Below are 17,059 nucleotides of genomic sequence, written 5' to 3'. Positions count from 1 at the left end.
TTGCCTCATTTCTGAGGTGTCTTCACCACTGCTGAGGATTTTCATTCCTAGGTAGGAAGAGATCAGTTCTGTTCTTTTGTTGAGATCACTTACTTCTGTAGCCATCTCTTCCAAGAAATATAAATTCTTTAAGTTCCAGGTTTGAGTTTCACTTACTTCTGCCTCTCTTTTACTTCCTATCTTCTAGCCCAAACCTGTGCACTTAATAGTTAATACAGGTTTTCACTGAATGGAAGCATTTCCTTCCTTCCGATTGGCAGATCAAAATATACAAACGTTAAAGCAAAAACAATTTTCTGATTTTGCTATTGCTTTAGTACTTTGTGGGCCATCTAGCCTCTCTAAATTTCAGTTTCCTGTTCTAAAAAGAGGGATTATTATTGTAACTATGTCAAAATTATTAAAATCATTTAATAGGTAAATGCATACAAAGTGCTTAGAATAGTTACCTGGCATGTAAGGAATCGACATATTAGTTTTGCTTTTATTATTAAAAATAATTGTCTTGCATGGAAATTGTGCTTTCCAGTGACTTAGATGACAAGAAGAAAAATATTTTTAAAAACTCTAAAAAACAAAGAAAGAGAAACGAAAGGAAAGGCAATGGTAGAGACAAAAAATTGATGCTAAGTGAAATGAACCCCAAGATAAGGACTCAAATGGTTTTTCTTTCTTGTTATTGTTTCTAACCTGTTTATAAGATAATTTCTTTGTTGTTTTGTATGTCCCTCCCCCACGGTATAACCCTGTTTTCCCTGTATTTGATGTTGGTATAATTTGTGGAGGGGAAGGGAAAAAAATTGTTTAAATAGGGATACATGTGGACCCATTGCAACAGTGAGATGTACAAGACTTAATGTCGAAAAACGAACTTTACAACTTTGCAGGGCGGGGGAGGAGGAGGGCAGGGATGGTAAGGGGAAACAAAGGAGGAGGCAACAATGCTTGATAAGAAATGTACTCATTACCTTGCTCATGTAATTTTATCCTCTCTGTACAGTATTTTCACAACAAAAAAACTTATTAATAAAAAAGAGCCTGGATTCAGGCTACTTCAGTCTCAAGAGTGTATCAAGAAAATATTTTGACCTTCTAGAACTCCTGGGAAAGGAGGATCCACTAAAAACTTGACTGCCACTCAATTGTTTCACTCTCCCGTCTCTCTCATAAATGATCATTTGGAAGAAATAGTGTCATATAAGCACCCAAATGCAATCTATTTTTTTGTGTTTACAGAAACAACATACTGTCATAAACCCCCATAGACCTAATAGATGAAAATAGATGGGGACACTCATAGAACTGAGGGCAGAGCATTGAAGAAGATGTACTTTAAGAATAAAGTGAAAGACACTGGATAATTGAATGAGTAAAAGAGCATCATTGCTAGGTAGAAAAGATTGAATAGCAACTTACCTGCTTCTGTATTATTTAGAGGCTTGGTAACAATTGTCTTTATACTCACTGATGAAAAATTTGGCATAAGGAATAACTGGATTATTCTATCAACCATGAGGGGAAATGGCCTATTTTAATACAAAAAAGTTGCCAAATGTCTCATAACTCAACAGATATGCTCTTCTCCAAGTTTAAATGCTTTAAGTTTATCAGAAGTAATTGTAAACTTCTGGAAGCATGTCTTTCCCAAATACATCTGTCTTCCTTCCCTATTTTGTGTGAATCCCAGCTAACCTCAGACATTTTGTAGATACACATTATTCATTTTAGCAGATTCAAACAAAAATATCTCATAAGAACTGAGTAGCAAAAGTGTGACTTATAGTTGTTCCTACACAGCCGCTGATGTGCAGAGAAGTAGGTCAAGTGTCTTTTGTGCAGGTCAGTGACATTAGCCACCAGTCCTTCCTCAGGAATCTTTCACAGAAGGAAGACAACAACAAACAGAAAGCAATGCAAAAACTACCCATCAGCATCAACAATGTGCTGACAGAAGTCTCTGGAAGTCCAGAGGGTGAATCATTCATTCTGGAGGGAACACTAGGCATTTGACATGAAGGTTAGCTCTTATAGGAAAGAGAGAATTTCATCAGATAAGAGGCATGAATGAGTACAAAGGGATTATGTGGAAATCTTACGCACTCTGACAACAATTCAATTTTCCTGAAGACTAGCCCCAGAGTTAACCTGGTGAGTCTTCACTATGAGACCTTTGAAATTGATACTATAAGTATGAGAATAAGTAAGGATTTGAGGTTAGGGAAAAGGTAAGGAGTATTCATTGTTGTGCTGGTTTTCATTTGGAAAAGAATTCTGATGTTTATATTGTTTTGAACATAAAAATATGGTCTGCTGTCAGAAGAGGATCTGAACTTCAAGATATAATTCTTGTCAGGCCACCAGAGTAGCTGACAGCAGTTAGAGCTATATAATCCATAACTTGTGCAGAGATCTTTGTACTGCTACTATCAATCCTCACCAGTCCATAGTTTTTCAGTGTTACTGCTGAGAGTTGTAACAAGCACTCAGGTCAAGCCACTTGCTCTGCTCACATAAGTAAGCAAGTATGTCTTCCTTTTTCCCACAGTTGCTTTTTCCTCTCCTAGCCAGCTGTATGACTGCACACCCATGGAAATCTTCTCTTGTTGAAGCCACTTTGAAATATGGAAGAAATGTTGAAATTGAGGAAGAAAGACATGAGCCAAACCAAAGTGTTTTGTGTCTCTGTCTCCATCCTAATCATAATAAGAAATAATGTGAACTTACAGCTGTTCTGCAGGAGCTTATCCAGGGAGTCACGCCATTGCAGGGCCTCATCCAGCGAGGGCCTAAAATCAAGAATAAGAACAGAAAATGCTGATAGCATTGGTAGGGAGTTAAATACATGCACAGCAATGCCTTGGCCTTGTTTCTCTATGTGGTGGAAGTAATACCCATTCTCAGGACAAGGACATTTGAATTTTTTTTTAACAACTGGTCTGATGATAGGTTTGCTTTCATATATCTACACTGCTGCTTTTATTTTAACATTTATATATGCAGATAGCCAGCAGCGATTTGCTTTCAACCACCAATCCTTTTCTCACAGCAGGATGTGTCTAAGTGAGCTGATTTTGCCTGAGGGGTGGTGGCAGGAGGGGGTAGGGATGGTTGACCGCATTTGTTCCCTCTGGGAGCACCTTATTTGAACTCTTGTACTAGGATGTGAGTTCTTCATTGTCAAATCAGAATAGACTGATAGGGCATTTATTATAAGCGGAAGGGGAACAAGGATGATTTTGCAAATTAGAATTTCCTTAGCTCTAAAATTGTTTATCAGTTTTCAGGAAAATTATTGCTTCTGACTTGTAAGAAATGATATTTTGGGGATTTCAATGTTTGAAGCCAGCATCTGAGATCAATATAATCATTTCATTTTTCATGTTGCTGGTTCAGATTCTGCCTCATTCTGTCTGTGTAAGGAGTCTAAGGCAGCAGTGGATTTCTTGGCTAAAAACACCATGATTATTTCCTAACTTTTCAGTTCCTCATTGCAATGTACAGAGTGTGAATCTTAAATCATGTGATTTTTTCATCATGTTTTATCTGTTCACTCTTTGAAACTTATACTTGACAAAAATGACCGTAACAATCCTTGTGAAATTACCTGAGGTATTTTCTATTTTCCAGGCTATAAAGACAAGTATAATAGATTGAAAACACACTAATTCCCTGGAAGTTTATTTTTCACAAGTGAGCTCCCTTCACTTCTGTTCATGGGAAGGGACATGGGGAGGAAAAGTGACATGAGATGTGGTTGAAATGTGTCTCTATACTATAAAAAGGATAAATTTTTTAGAAGTCAATAACTCCTTCTGACTCTTCTATATTGCTTTATACCAAGAACTTTCTCTATGGACATGTCACTTCAGACCTACATATTCAACATAAGGCCATATACTCTTTAATTTGTTCACTGTGGGTTCAACATTTCCCATAAAATAGACATCTAACAAGTCCAGTTGTTTGCAGAAGCAGCAAGACATTGAATTACTGAACAAAAGCAACTGGCTCAGACCAAAGGGAGTTGACTCACTGAATCATCTGATTTTAAAAATATTCTCCCAGAATGCAATCACCTTTGGCCCTCATCTTCTTCTGGCCAAGATAAAGGAGTTCAGGAAGAAACAATGTCATGGGGAGGTGCACCAAACTTTATTACCAGATCTCCTTTGTCCCAAATGGTCTTGTTAGAACCAGGTCAATATTAGTAGCATCACAGCCAAGATTAAATTCCTGAAAAGGACGTGTTCAGAGGGTATGCCTGGGGGTGAAATCAGTCCAAATGGATTTAAGGTCCCAGTCAAACATGACATATCTCCCACAGCTTGCATCCTAGTGTCCTGATGACCAGCCTAGGAGGTAACAGTTCATCCTGTCCTGATTCTCAGAATTTGTCAGCCCTCATTAAGTCTGGCTTCTTTGGGAACAAGATAGATGCAGATCTCTAAATGACCAATAAAGCAAGGTCCCAGCTCACCACAGAGAGAGTAAGCACAAAGTCTCTGTGTGGGTGTATGACAGAGGGAGAGGAAGCTACTCCAAATGACAGGACATATAAGCATTTATAGGAATGATTAACTGTGTGTTTTATAATGCCCAGTGTAAATGCCATCTGGTTGGGAAATGACCATAGTACGTGGTGCTGGCAGCTTTCCCTTCCTTTCACCATTCTTACCATATTTTACTTGCCTAAACTCCCAGTATGACAATGGTGTCCTTGCTGCTGGAAAACCATAGCGTATCATCCATAGAGACCCCTTCCCCTCCCACCCTATCCTGTGGCTTGTCCCCCCACAGTGGCATCTGAATAAGTGACCTCTGTTGTGATGATAAAGATGTATGTGCAATTGTGAGTCCATATATATATATGCAACAGTTTTCTTGTTTCTCCATCTATCACCCACCCATGATTTCCAGGTCAACATTGGCCATGGGATACGGGCTCAGTAAATGCTAATGGACTTGAGATTGATCCTGAGCAAAACTCACTGCCTCCAATAAATGTAGATGCGTCAAATTTATACGTGAGTGCATGCTGTCTTATTTCACCCAAAGTTTGTCTGGCTATTGAAAGCCACAGAAGAAGATTAACTTATATTTAAACAATGAGTCCTATAAACCATGACTGTACCTGCTCTCTTGCTGTCAATTCCATGCATGGACTGTAACCATGCAAAGTGTTTTAACTATTCTATGTGCCAGAAGTGGGATTTTTGTTTGTTTGGCTTGGCTTTGATATTGATTTTGTTTTTTTTCCTTCTCTTTTAAATTTTGTGGCACTGGGGATTAAATTCAGGATCTTGCATTTCCTAGGTGAGTACTCTACCATTTGAGCCATGCCTCCTCCTCATTTTTTTGATTTGGTTAAATTTTAAAGAGGGTCTCAGATATTTCTTGCCAGTTCTAGCCTGGGCTATGATCTTCTTACCCATGCCTTCTCTCCTGAGTAGGTGGGATTACATGTATGTACCAATAACTAACTTTTATCACAAACTAAACTTATGTGGCTTACTAATTTTATGTATTGTTCATTTTGATGACCTGCAACAGAGCCTTGGTGTGTGTGTGTGGGAAGCACTTAGAGAATTTTAACAAGGAGATAGCTAGTGAGATGAAGACAAATCAGAAAAGGGGCCTAGGAGGAGGAGGAGGAGGGAGAGGGGTAGATCGGGGCAGAGGAGGAGTTTAAAGCCTAATGAGAAGACAAAGAAAATGTTAGAAGTTCATATAGACTTTGAGAGTTCTCTGAGAAGAGAAGTGAATGTTATATGCCAAGGGGCTGGAGAGCAGAGATAGTGAAATAGGGAAGGGTACTTGTTTGCTCCAAGTGAAGAAGACAAGATCTGAGGAAAAAGAGTTGTTCAAACTAGTAAATCTGAAACCAAAGCTGGAGTTTGGTATAGGAATATCAGCTGAAGAGTTGTTCAAACTAGTAAATCTGTAACTGAAGCTGGAGTTTGGTACAGAAATATCAGCAATTGTTGCTTTTTTGTTTTTGTTCTTGTTTTTTTTTTTAATTTCCCAATGATTCAATTTTTTATTTTTTTTATTGTGAACTTACTGTACAGAGGGGTTACAATTACATGGGTACATTTCCTATCAAGCATTGCAGCCTCCTCATTTGTTTACCCTTCACATGCCTTCCCAGTCCCCCCCCCTCGCCCCCACCAAAGTTGTAAAGTTCGTTTTTGACATGACAACTTGTACTTCTCATTGCTGCAACGGGTTCACTTGTATCCTTATTTAAACGACTTGTTTTTCCCCTTCCTCTCCACAAATTATACTGACTCGATTTTTTTTTTTATTCTTAAGGTGAACTACAGAGGAGTTACAATTACATAAATATAGTAATAAGTACATTTCTTGTCAAACTTGTTACCCCTTCCCTCATTTTTCTCCTACTTTCTTTTTAATCAATCAAGATTGAAAATATATTAAGCAACTGAAATGTTTCCTAAAAAAATAAGAAAGATAAGCAAGATTAAGAACACTTTCATCCCAGAGAGTTAATTTTTCCTCTGAGTGAATACAGGTAGATTTTAAAAAGGAATGATAGAAAATGATGAGAAAATAAAAGTTGATGGAGTTCATGTAGGAAAAATTTTATCATGATATGTTAGAGTTCTCGAGAGACTCTTCTGGTCTTGACTTACTGGTGGGGTCAGCCAGGGTCCCCATTCGTGTTCAGATCAGAAACATGTCCACTAGAGGGAAGACCTCCTTCATCACCCTTAGATAGTTGGTATGTGCTATAGTGTGTTGTAAATCTTCTTCTGTCCTTCTAGAAAAGCAAAACAAAAGCCAAACTCTCCTTGCTAGATAAAAGTCAGAGAAATTTGCCCAACATGAAGGGTTGGGGATTTGGAAGAGTTGGGGGTTATGGATTTGGAAGAGAGTGAAACACTTAGTAGTCACTGTAAAAATTATAATAAACAACAGAGAGAAAAAGGAAAGAGATTCTTTAGGGATGGGAACATCTTTCCGGAAATAAATCAAATTTTCAGAAGGAGAAATTGGATGGAAGGCAAGAGAGGTAAATAACCCAATAAGGGCAGCACAAGTTTGCTTCTGAATCTATTTAGCCAAATAGTACAAGTGTTTACGTGGGACATTAACCTGCAGAATCAAAATAGGAAATGTAGGACTATATTTTTTAAAAATTTATTCCACCAGTCAACAATTACCAAACTATTTCCTTCAAAGTAGACCTTTTGATCTGTTGCTACTAAGAAATGTCATTCTTACTCTCCATAAGTACTCTGAGCCTCATGCTTTCCATTGAATTAGCTATCCTTTTTTTAAAAAAAATTTTTGCAATGCAATAAACCCAATTATGCCCCACTTCCATTTTGAGATCACTTTGAAGTAATGAAAAGAGAAGGGAAATATCCACTTAGGACTTTTTTTTTAAAGCATAAGGCATTTCTTTATCTGCCAGCCAAGTCAGCTATATTAAGTTGAAGGTCATTTGGGCAAAAGATGGGTTAGCCACTTTCTACAAATGTTAAATTTAAAATGAGAAATGAAAGTCAGAGTTTCCTGTATTTTCCTATGTTTCTGTGATATCAAAACTTGCAGGAGGCATAGAAAAGTTTTTATTACATTTGGCTTTTTCCTTTTCCTTTTCCATCTTTCCATTCTTGAATTCTGCGTGTAACTATACTTTTTGAAGGGAAGATGAAGAGGATCTATTTAGACAGGAATGATCTAGATGGCTCTAGAAGGAAGATGAACAGGCCCATTTAAACTGTGAGATCTAGATTCACTGACATAACATTCAGACTCTTTAGAACCATAGCTTCCTGCTAGATACTAGTAACTTATGCCTGTGATCCTAGCTATTAAAGAGGCTGTGAACTGAAGGGTTGTGGTTCAAAGCTATGAACTCCATCTCCAATGAACCAGCAAAGAACCAGACTAGAGGTGTGGTTCAAGTAAGTGGTAAAGCAAGAAAGCTGAGCAAGAATGGGAGACTTTGAGTTCAAGCCCTGGTACTGGCATATAGATAGATAGATAGATAGATAGATAGATAGATAGATAGATAGATAGATAGATAGATAGATAGACTGATAGATTGATTGATAGATAGATATAGATACACATATATGTCATCATCATATGTCTATACAGATTAAAATCTATATATAGAGAGATCTATCACTATAGATCTATATGGATATATCATATGATAGGTATCATATATATACATATTATGATGTATCATATATATATATATGTATGATATATGGCCTATTATATGTATCATATATATGGTACATATACATGTGTATACATATATAGCCATATATATTATATCATGTACTCTATGATATATTATGTAATATATGTACTACATTGAAGATATATAGTACATAATATACATAGTGCCAGTATCATATGTGCTATATTATATATTTCTATTTCTGTTCATGTTTCCTACCATGACCAAGTTGAACAAAGATGTGGAGGTTGCAATGGTGGGGAACAAGAGAGGGAAGACAAAAGAATCTTATCAGAAATATTAACTTATAAATTGGGGAAAATATATGATAGATATTAAGTAGAAATAGTACAAGTATTCATTTTTCCCAGAAATAACAGTCTATCTTTCCTCAGATGGACCTTTGGAAGAAACTATTATATAGCCTAATACATCTTTATGAGGACCTATCTTTGTCTGTGTCAACATGCTGAGGAAGAGCCTTGGATATTCCTTAGCAGTAGGCTGTGTGCAGGTCATAATGGGATCAGGGAAGTTTCCTAACTGACAGTTACCTAACACTGCATATGATCACATGTTGTATGTTAAATAACTGAGGGATATCTGGTGCCATTTTGTGAAATAGGGTCCAATTTTAAAAGAAAAGGCAGGTCTTTTTTTTTTTTTTTTTTTTACAAAAATTCTACCAGTGTTCAATATTATGCTCCCTGACATGGAACCAGTGGTGTTTCAAAGCCTGCTTATTTACAAACCAACTCTCCAAGGACTCTTGTGATCTTCAATGAAGAATTAAAGGGGATAGTTCTAGAGACAGGGTTGATGCTATCCACTTAAGGAGTGGTTGTCATCTGGAAGAAAATGAGTGGAATCCAATCATGACTCACTTTTGGGTCTTGGTGTGCTTCTCCGGCTTCTCATTATAAGGAATGACAAGGTCAACAACCGAGTCAGGCTTCTGGAGGAGAATTCCCAACTTGATCTTAATCTCCTTGGCCCTGAAAGAAAAGATATAAAGAAAAACAAGAATACCAGGTGAGCATTCAGATCTAGAGAAGAGATATCTTTCTGTATCAAACAACAATGGACAAAACTCCACATCCTTCTTGTTGTGATAGAAAGACCATCAGTGCAGGAATTAAGACATAAAAATTCTAAAATATGGGAAGGGATAGGAAGGTGAAACAAAGGAGAAAGCAACAATGCTTGATAAGAAATGTACTCATTATCTTGCCCATGTAATTGTACAGTATTTTCACAATAAAAAAATTCTAAAATAAGCACTTATCATGTGTTTTTTTGTTTCTATTGTCTCCTCTTAATCTTAGTGATTTTATAAGTATTCTCTTATTTTTGTATTGCACATGCCTTTACAGATGAGGAAAATGAATGGCAGTGAGGCCAAACTATCTACCTCTAGAATTCATTGATGTAATTCTCTACTAGTTTTCTGCTCCCAATCATTGATTACATTTAAGACATTTGGAAAAAATATTGGCAGCAATTAGCTGTATAAGGATTTCATTTTAATATGTCCATTTGTGTATACAATTAATCATGATCAGAGTCACCTTTTCTCTCTGCTCCCTTCTCAAACCAGTCTTGGCACATTTCCTCACTCCATCTTGACACGTGTGCATAAAGTATTTTGACTGTCCTCACCCTTCATCCTCTTTTTGGTTAGTCTCATCCATTCCACTTGTACATACACTCCAGACAAGACATGTTTCAACTTTCTAATATGCATTTCTGCTAATGTATGCTAATGTTAGTGTGTGTATACACACATATTACTATATGTGTTCACATATGTATTTATTTTAGGTTTATCACCCATATATGAGAAAAAAAACATATGACCATTATCCTTCTGAACCTGGCTTAATTCACTCAATACGTTGATTTCCAGATTGTTCTACTTCTCTGAAATATGCAATTTCTTTTTCTTCTTGACTAAATAATACTCCATTTTGTGCTTATAGATAGATAAATCTCACTATATATATATATATATATATATATATATATATATATATATATATATACTAGTCCTCTGTTTCCTTTTCTGTAAAATGTGACAGTTAGAATAGATGCTTTCCTGAGCCATTTCTCATTATAAAATATAAATATTCTGCTTCATAGTTGTTTACGAAGTTTTCTTTTCCAAGCCCTGGTTATTGCACCATGATGGCTGTTGGAGTATCTCATATGCAGCAAGCCTTCACAGATGTGTGTTGTCTATGGGGAGATGACAGCCATGTTCTCTAGTCTTTGGTAGCTTCAGTATTTTAGTGAATTCTGGGTAGTTCTCCATCAAGGGCTACAGTTATTTCATGCTCCATTTTAAATGTAGAATTAAGCACCCCATTACTTTAACACAATTCTGAGCTTAGAAAGCACTATTTAAATCTTAAATAGTAATCTATAAACAAGACATTGCATACTAAGAGACCCAGAACTGTCCTTTCCTTGTCAGTGTGAACACTTTAAGCATGCTTTTATGTATAAAGCACGTTTATGATATTGCATTAGGGTTATTGATTTATGTGTCTGTTTTTCAAGCTGGGTAGAACTCTTTGAAGGTAGAAATTAAATTTTAAATACCTTTTAACCTTTGTGCCTGGCACAATTGCTTGGCAACATAGTAAACCTTCAAAAATATTTGTCAATGTGGGCTAAAAATATCGTCATTTGGGCCCCATAAATCAGTTAACATTTGTCTACCAGTCAATGGTAATCATAACCAAAGCTGTGATGGGGCTCACACTGTGGCCAGACAAGATTTTGATATCGTAAACACGACCCTTCTTGAGCCATAGAGAGATAGCAACGAGACAATTTAAATAGAATGGCCGAGGTTAACAAGTATGGATATTAGAAAAGTAAAGGAAACCTACTCTAGCAGCCTGGAAAAGCAGCACTAAATACCTAAGTCTTACGTCATGTTTCTTTTGGTACTGTAAATATGATTTCAAAACCATGATTTAGAAATGGCCTCTTTTTCTTCTTATTTCTTTCTGCTTCTGTTTTTGGAAGAACCTTCTCACTGACCGAAGCCCTATCAGGCCAGGCTCAGTGGAAAAATGATGACATTATGGGATGTTCTGCTAAGCTGCTTATATAACCTGCTGAATAAGAAGTCTTATTTTGATTATGTAATGTTTTCCTGTCCAGAAATTGGGATGTATAGCATAGTGTAGCTTCAGCCTTTTGAAATGAGTAAATATGCCCATGCATGGAATCCCTTACCACAACATTTGACATATAATTTTAATTCTGAGAAGTTGGATTTAGCAAAATAATTGTTGTATTCAACCAAACGCAAATTGTGTTTCTTACCTTTCAGCACCAAATCAAAGAATCAAAAAAGTTCCCATGTTACTTAAAAAACAAACAAACATTGCAACAATGAGATATACAAGTTGTTATGCCGAAAACAAACTTTACAACTTTGGTGAGGAGGGAAGGTTGGGTGGGAGGGCGGGGGGGGGGGGGAGAATGAGATGGGAAGGGGAAACAAAGGAGGAGGCTACAATGCTTGATAAGAAATGTACTCATTATCTTGCCCATGTACTTGTAACTCCTCTGTACAGTATTTTCACAATAAAAAAACAAACAAACAGAAAAACCAAAACACTAGATCCACAAGCTTCCATATTCTATCAGTGGAGATAAGAATTGCCTGTGTTAATTTATCTGAAATATCAAGGAAACATTATTGAGGGCATGGGAGAAATGCATGTAGAATGTGGGGCTCTCCTCTAAAGGCTGACATGTGGTCTATATGTGTCCCCCAGTTCCCGAACATAAAGCAAATACATGCCATAAGTACTTTTAGTTTCAGTGTGAATTAGTAGTAACCACTGTTTAGTATTGATGAATATTTAGATTACCTAATGAAAATACCTCATATGTATTTTCCTGTAAGTTTTTCCTCTCTCAATTCCTGTTTTTCTCCCTTTTGTCCTATGAGACAATTGCTGTTTTGTTTTGTTTGTTGGAGATAAGAGCCTGGCCTTAAACTTGCAATTCTCCTGCCTCAATCTCCCAAGTGCTAAAATTACAACTGACACACCACCATGGATAGTTTGAGCTATTTATTTTTGTAAAAGGAAGACAGATATTTGTGTATAATGTCCTTTGCAAGAGCAACAGTCCATAGTTGTACATTAAAGGGTAACTAGAACAAAGAAGATAAATGTTGCAAAAATAATTATTCATCCATTCATTACCTTATTTATTTCTTATGATTTTAAATATTTATCAGGTTTATCAAGTCAGGCTGTCTTCAGTTAGTATACAGTTGATAGCAATTTCAAGTACCTTTTTAAGAGAGGATGTGCAGAAAGCAGCAAGGCAGTGGGCAGGAGTACCAAGGCAGTAGGGTCAGGAGACATAGACAAGGCAAAGACAGGCCTTCTGGGAAAAGAGAAAGGAATGTGCTTGTTGGGATGCAAAAGCAGAAGGTATGTCCTGTTTGAAAGTGAAGTGATGACCAGGAAGGATGAAAGCTGCACTTGGCCTCTTGTTCATGGAGTGCTGGTGATAGAGAAAGGGTTGAACTGAACCCAGCCAGTGGAGCATATAGTATAAATGAAAGGAAGAGGTAAAACTACTGAAAGGTGTCTTTAAAACAGATCTGTCTCTAGGTAAAGTGAAAGGACCCTGTCATATAAATGCGACGTGTTTCAAATTTTCTTTTGCTGATTTTGGATGCATTTTTCCCTTAGTTCTTTCTATTCTATCTCGATCATTTCTTTCTTTCTTTCTTTCTTTTTTTATTTTTTTTGGTCCAGTCGTGGGGCCTGAACTCTGGGCCTGGGCGCTGTCCCTCAGCTCTTCAGCTCAAGGCTAGCGCTCTACAACTTGAGCCACAGTGCCACTTCCAGCTTTTTCCTTTTTGCTTATGTGGTGCTGAAGAATTGAACCCAGGGCCTCATGCATGCAAGGCAAGCACTCTACCACTGAGCCACCTTCCCAGCCGTGGATCATTTCTTAAATAGGTGTCTATGTGTTGATGTGGGTGGGGAGCTTTACAAATCTGGTTTATAACAACCTTCTGTAGAAAAGTAAATTCTATTTTCTCAGATTAGACACACACACAAGACACTTCATGATTGCCCTGAGGATGCTGGGGACAGAGGAAATGCTGGGCTTTGGAAAACACTGATTCTTAAGAGTTTACCTACTGGCCTAGTGTCTCCTTAAGAACAGGATATTAAAAAAAGTATACAATCTGAAAAGTCCAATGACCCAATTAGATCTGTGAACCCATTCAGAAAATGAATAATACTGTTACATTTATGTCCACAAAGCAGTAACAGAAGCTAAAGAGATGACAAATGCTGAAATTCAAACCACTCTAAACATTTCACTCCTTTAGCAAGGAAAAACAGTGTGCACACAGTGTTTTTTTTTTGCTCAGGATTTCCTGGAGAAATATTTCATCACCACTTTCCTCTTTCTTCTATTCTGGCTACATACCAAGGGGGGAATGGAATACGTCAAATAGAATATCAAAATAAACTTAAATTTACTGAATTATTTTGCCTTTTAAAGAGAAAGCTAAATGGACTCGATTTTAAAGTAATTTCAAAAACAACACTATCTGGCAAAAAGAAAAATTAGTTTGTTTACAATTCCAGACTCAGTCTCTGCCTCTATTTGACTCAACACCAGGCATTTTTTCCTGGCTAAATCATATTGATGCTTATTTACAAGAAATAATGTTTGTTACCTCTCATCTTTCTCCCCTTCCTCTTGTTATCCTATTGTTTTACAAAGAAAAGCTTGTTTTGAAATGAAAAAAGTCAATTGGAGACAACTGGGTGAAAGTTTAATTACAGTCTCAGAGGAAGAGAATTTTTCCTTGGGATGACTCATATTGTTGATTTCAAGCTGAAAGAGTTTGAAGAATTGTAAGGTTTTGCATTTTTAAATCTGCTTCCTATGGTATTATGGGGGCCAGGAAATGAAAATATGAAGCCATGGAATCTTTAGTGCTTCCTGCTAATAGGTGAATTAAATGAAAAGATTTTTCTCCAGGCATTTGTTAGGAAAGCAACACTAAGAGATACAATGTAATCACAGTCTAATCTGTACCTATACCCAGTGTTTCAATGTTTACAAGGATGCTTCCTGCCTTGGAAACATTTGAAACAATTGAAGGACCCATTTCCATTGCCTGTAAACTCTATAATATGTATGTATATATCTATATCTATATCTACATATATATTTCTAAGTATTGAAAGGGGTAGGTGGGATGTACTAATACAAAGTGTAGGCCAGAAACATGTGAAATAACATAAAACTGTTTAAAAATAAAAGAAGTGTGATGGCAAATACTAGATAGTCTAACAAAAACCTTTACTGTAATCTCAGAGCCCTTTATATTGTTAGACAACAGCACTTGTCAGTTTGAACTTATATCTCTGCATATATATTTGATTATTCTCTCTCTTTCCAAGGTGTGCCAGGTCCCCAAGAGCAGGGTCAAGATCTCTTTTGTTCACAATTGTATCCTTAGCACTTAGCTCAGGAGTCAGAGCTTAATAAGTACTTGATAAAGAGTTTCTGTATAAACTAATGAATGGATAAATTGGTGAATGAATCGAATTGCTGGGTTAGTTAAACTGAAGATGGGGATGAGGTGGGTAGAATATTGGAGTGTACCATAATATGACCCATGGAGCACTAGGATGCCTCTAACTTGGTTAACAGGAGAGAAGTAAAACCATTAAATGATTGTAAGGGTCACAAAACACCTGAATTCAATTTCCACCCCTTATATAGAATGAAAATAGAAAAATGGCTGGGGATGGGGTGTTGGCATCACCTGGCAGTAGACTGCTTGCAATTCCCAGCAGCATGGAGAAAGAAAAAAGAAGAGGAAGAAAGGGGGCAGGAAGGGGAAAAGGGGAGGAGAGAGTGGAGGGGAAGAAAGGAGTAGAAGAAATGAGGAAAATGGTAAAGAAAGGAAAGGGGGGCTGGGAAGGTGGCTCAGTGGTACAGTGCTTGCCTTGCATGCCTGAGGCCCTGGGTTCGATTCCTCAGCACCACATAAGAAAAAAAGAAAAAAGCCGGGAGTGGCGCTGTGGCTCAAGTGGTAGAGCGCTAGCCTTGAGCTGAAGAGCTGAGGGACAGCGCCCAGGCCCCGAGTTCAGGCCCCATGACTGGACCAAAAAAAAAAAAAAAAAAAAAAAAAAGAAAGGAAAGGGAAGAGAAGGGAAGGGGAAGAGGGAAAGAAAGGGAAAGGGAAGGAGACATCCTGAACAAACATGCAGTTCTTCACACTATGTGGGACATATTCTGAGAAAGATGAAAGGGGATAATGGCAAACACTGGAAATCTGAGTGAGGCTAACTCACCAGTAATTAAAGATAATGAAAATGGCCCAGGGGCATAGACCAGTCCGGTGGTTGTTTATAGAACTGTGACAATCCCAGGTAGATTTGATGATAAATTTCAGACTTGTGTTAGGAGCAGTTAAGAATGAAGAAGAGCTACAGGAGAGTTGGGATGTGTAGGAAACGATTTTCAGGACATTTCTATTTGAAGGGTCCTGGCATGGGGCAATCCGATGTCAACTGAATCTGGCCCACATCTGTGTTGCAGATGCCCCCTGCTGGCCATGGGAAGGCATGGCCTAAAGTTAGTGAAGAGATAAAGAGAGAGCCAATTTGCTCCAAGCTCTTTCTAAAGAAATACGGCAGGAATGCCAATTTCCGTTAAAGTAAAAAGAGTGTGTCCTTCCTAGCAACAAATATGTGGACAAAATGAACACCAGGGTCCACCATGTTCGTTAGAAAACAATCAAAATCTGGAGAATATGCTGTCGTGGGGTCTGAGTGCGAGAGGAAGAAATGCGATTCTTTAAGTAGTGTTTGGCTGAGATCTGAATCACACAGTATCCACACAGAGGCCAATAGAGAAGGGGGAGCCCAGAAGATATAGATTGAGAAGCATTGGAAAACACGTGCTAGCTGCTCATCTCGAATTTTGTATCAGTGGAGTTTGTTACATGTAGAAGGCTCAAGAGAGACAAGTATATTAAATGACTGTGAAAATCCCCAGTGAAATAGAAGATCATACCAGTGGAAAACCAAGTCTATTCTGGAACTCAAGTTCCAAACTTTGTAGGATTCTCTGAACATGATCATTCAAAATCAAGATAAACTGTTGAAGTCAGGCAGAAGGCAATGGTGGTCATTTTGGTGCAGAACGAATGTCATTTTAACATTCCCCCCACATTATTTTCTGAATTACCCTACTTCCATTTGAACTAAAAACAATCTACTCATTGATTTATCAGTGGATGAAAGAGTAGTTATCAAATGCAGTGTGATATCATGCCAAGTACTTAACTTCTTACCTGATTCAGGTTATACATTTATGGACATTATGGTTAGCATTTCTCAGGATAGAAAGGCAAAAAAAAAAAAAAAGATGCCAAAGAATGTAGAGTTAATGTATTGTGATATGACTTCAGCAATAACAGTTCTTTTTCTTTTTTTTCCAAAAGCAAGTGAATCTGTCCTTGATAGTGCCCTAAGCTTTTGCTCATGTGAAAGGTTGGATTTATCATAAGCCACTTCAATCAAGAAGATGGCGGAAGAAAACAGACTTGACAATGTCAACTGTGTTAAATGTGTCTCTGGAAAGTATATTCATCTATTTCAACCTTCAAACTTTTGCTAAGTTCTAGTATTTTGCTTCAGGAAGTTCTCCTAGTAACTATTGCTGTGTGTGTGTGTGTGTGTGTGTGTGTGTGTGTGTGTGTGTGTGTGTGTGTGTGTGTGTGTGTGTGTGTGTGCGTGTATAATATACTAGGGTTTTTAC

At 37.4% G+C, this 17,059-nt stretch overlaps 1 protein-coding gene and 1 non-coding gene across 2 annotated transcripts in view; one reads left to right on the top strand and one right to left on the bottom strand.

Moving 5' to 3' along the window:
* Rgs5 (regulator of G protein signaling 5) overlaps nt 1–17,059 on the bottom strand; it is a 49,999-nt gene that overhangs the window by 11,697 nt on the left and 21,243 nt on the right. The window contains exons 2-3 of the mRNA XM_070034197.1: nt 9,106–9,216; nt 2,725–2,786 (exon numbers count right to left, since the gene is read on the bottom strand). Of these exons, the coding sequence (XP_069890298.1) occupies nt 2,725–2,786; nt 9,106–9,216 (173 nt within the window). The remainder of the gene's footprint in view (nt 1–2,724; nt 2,787–9,105; nt 9,217–17,059) is intronic.
* On the top strand, nt 6,581–6,701 carry LOC138835882 (small nucleolar RNA SNORA3/SNORA45 family). Its single transcript, XR_011374769.1, has one exon. It is a non-coding gene; the product is annotated as a small nucleolar RNA SNORA3/SNORA45 family (small nucleolar RNA).

The sequence above is a fragment of the Dipodomys merriami genome, unplaced genomic scaffold, assembly GCF_024711535.1.
Source record: "Dipodomys merriami isolate MVZ:Mamm:240054 unplaced genomic scaffold, mDipMer1.0.p SCAF_24, whole genome shotgun sequence".
NCBI classification, from domain to species: Eukaryota; Metazoa; Chordata; class Mammalia; order Rodentia; family Heteromyidae; genus Dipodomys; species Dipodomys merriami.
The sequence above is the reverse complement of the archived record's forward strand: the minus strand, read 5'-3'. Positions and strand labels throughout refer to the sequence as shown.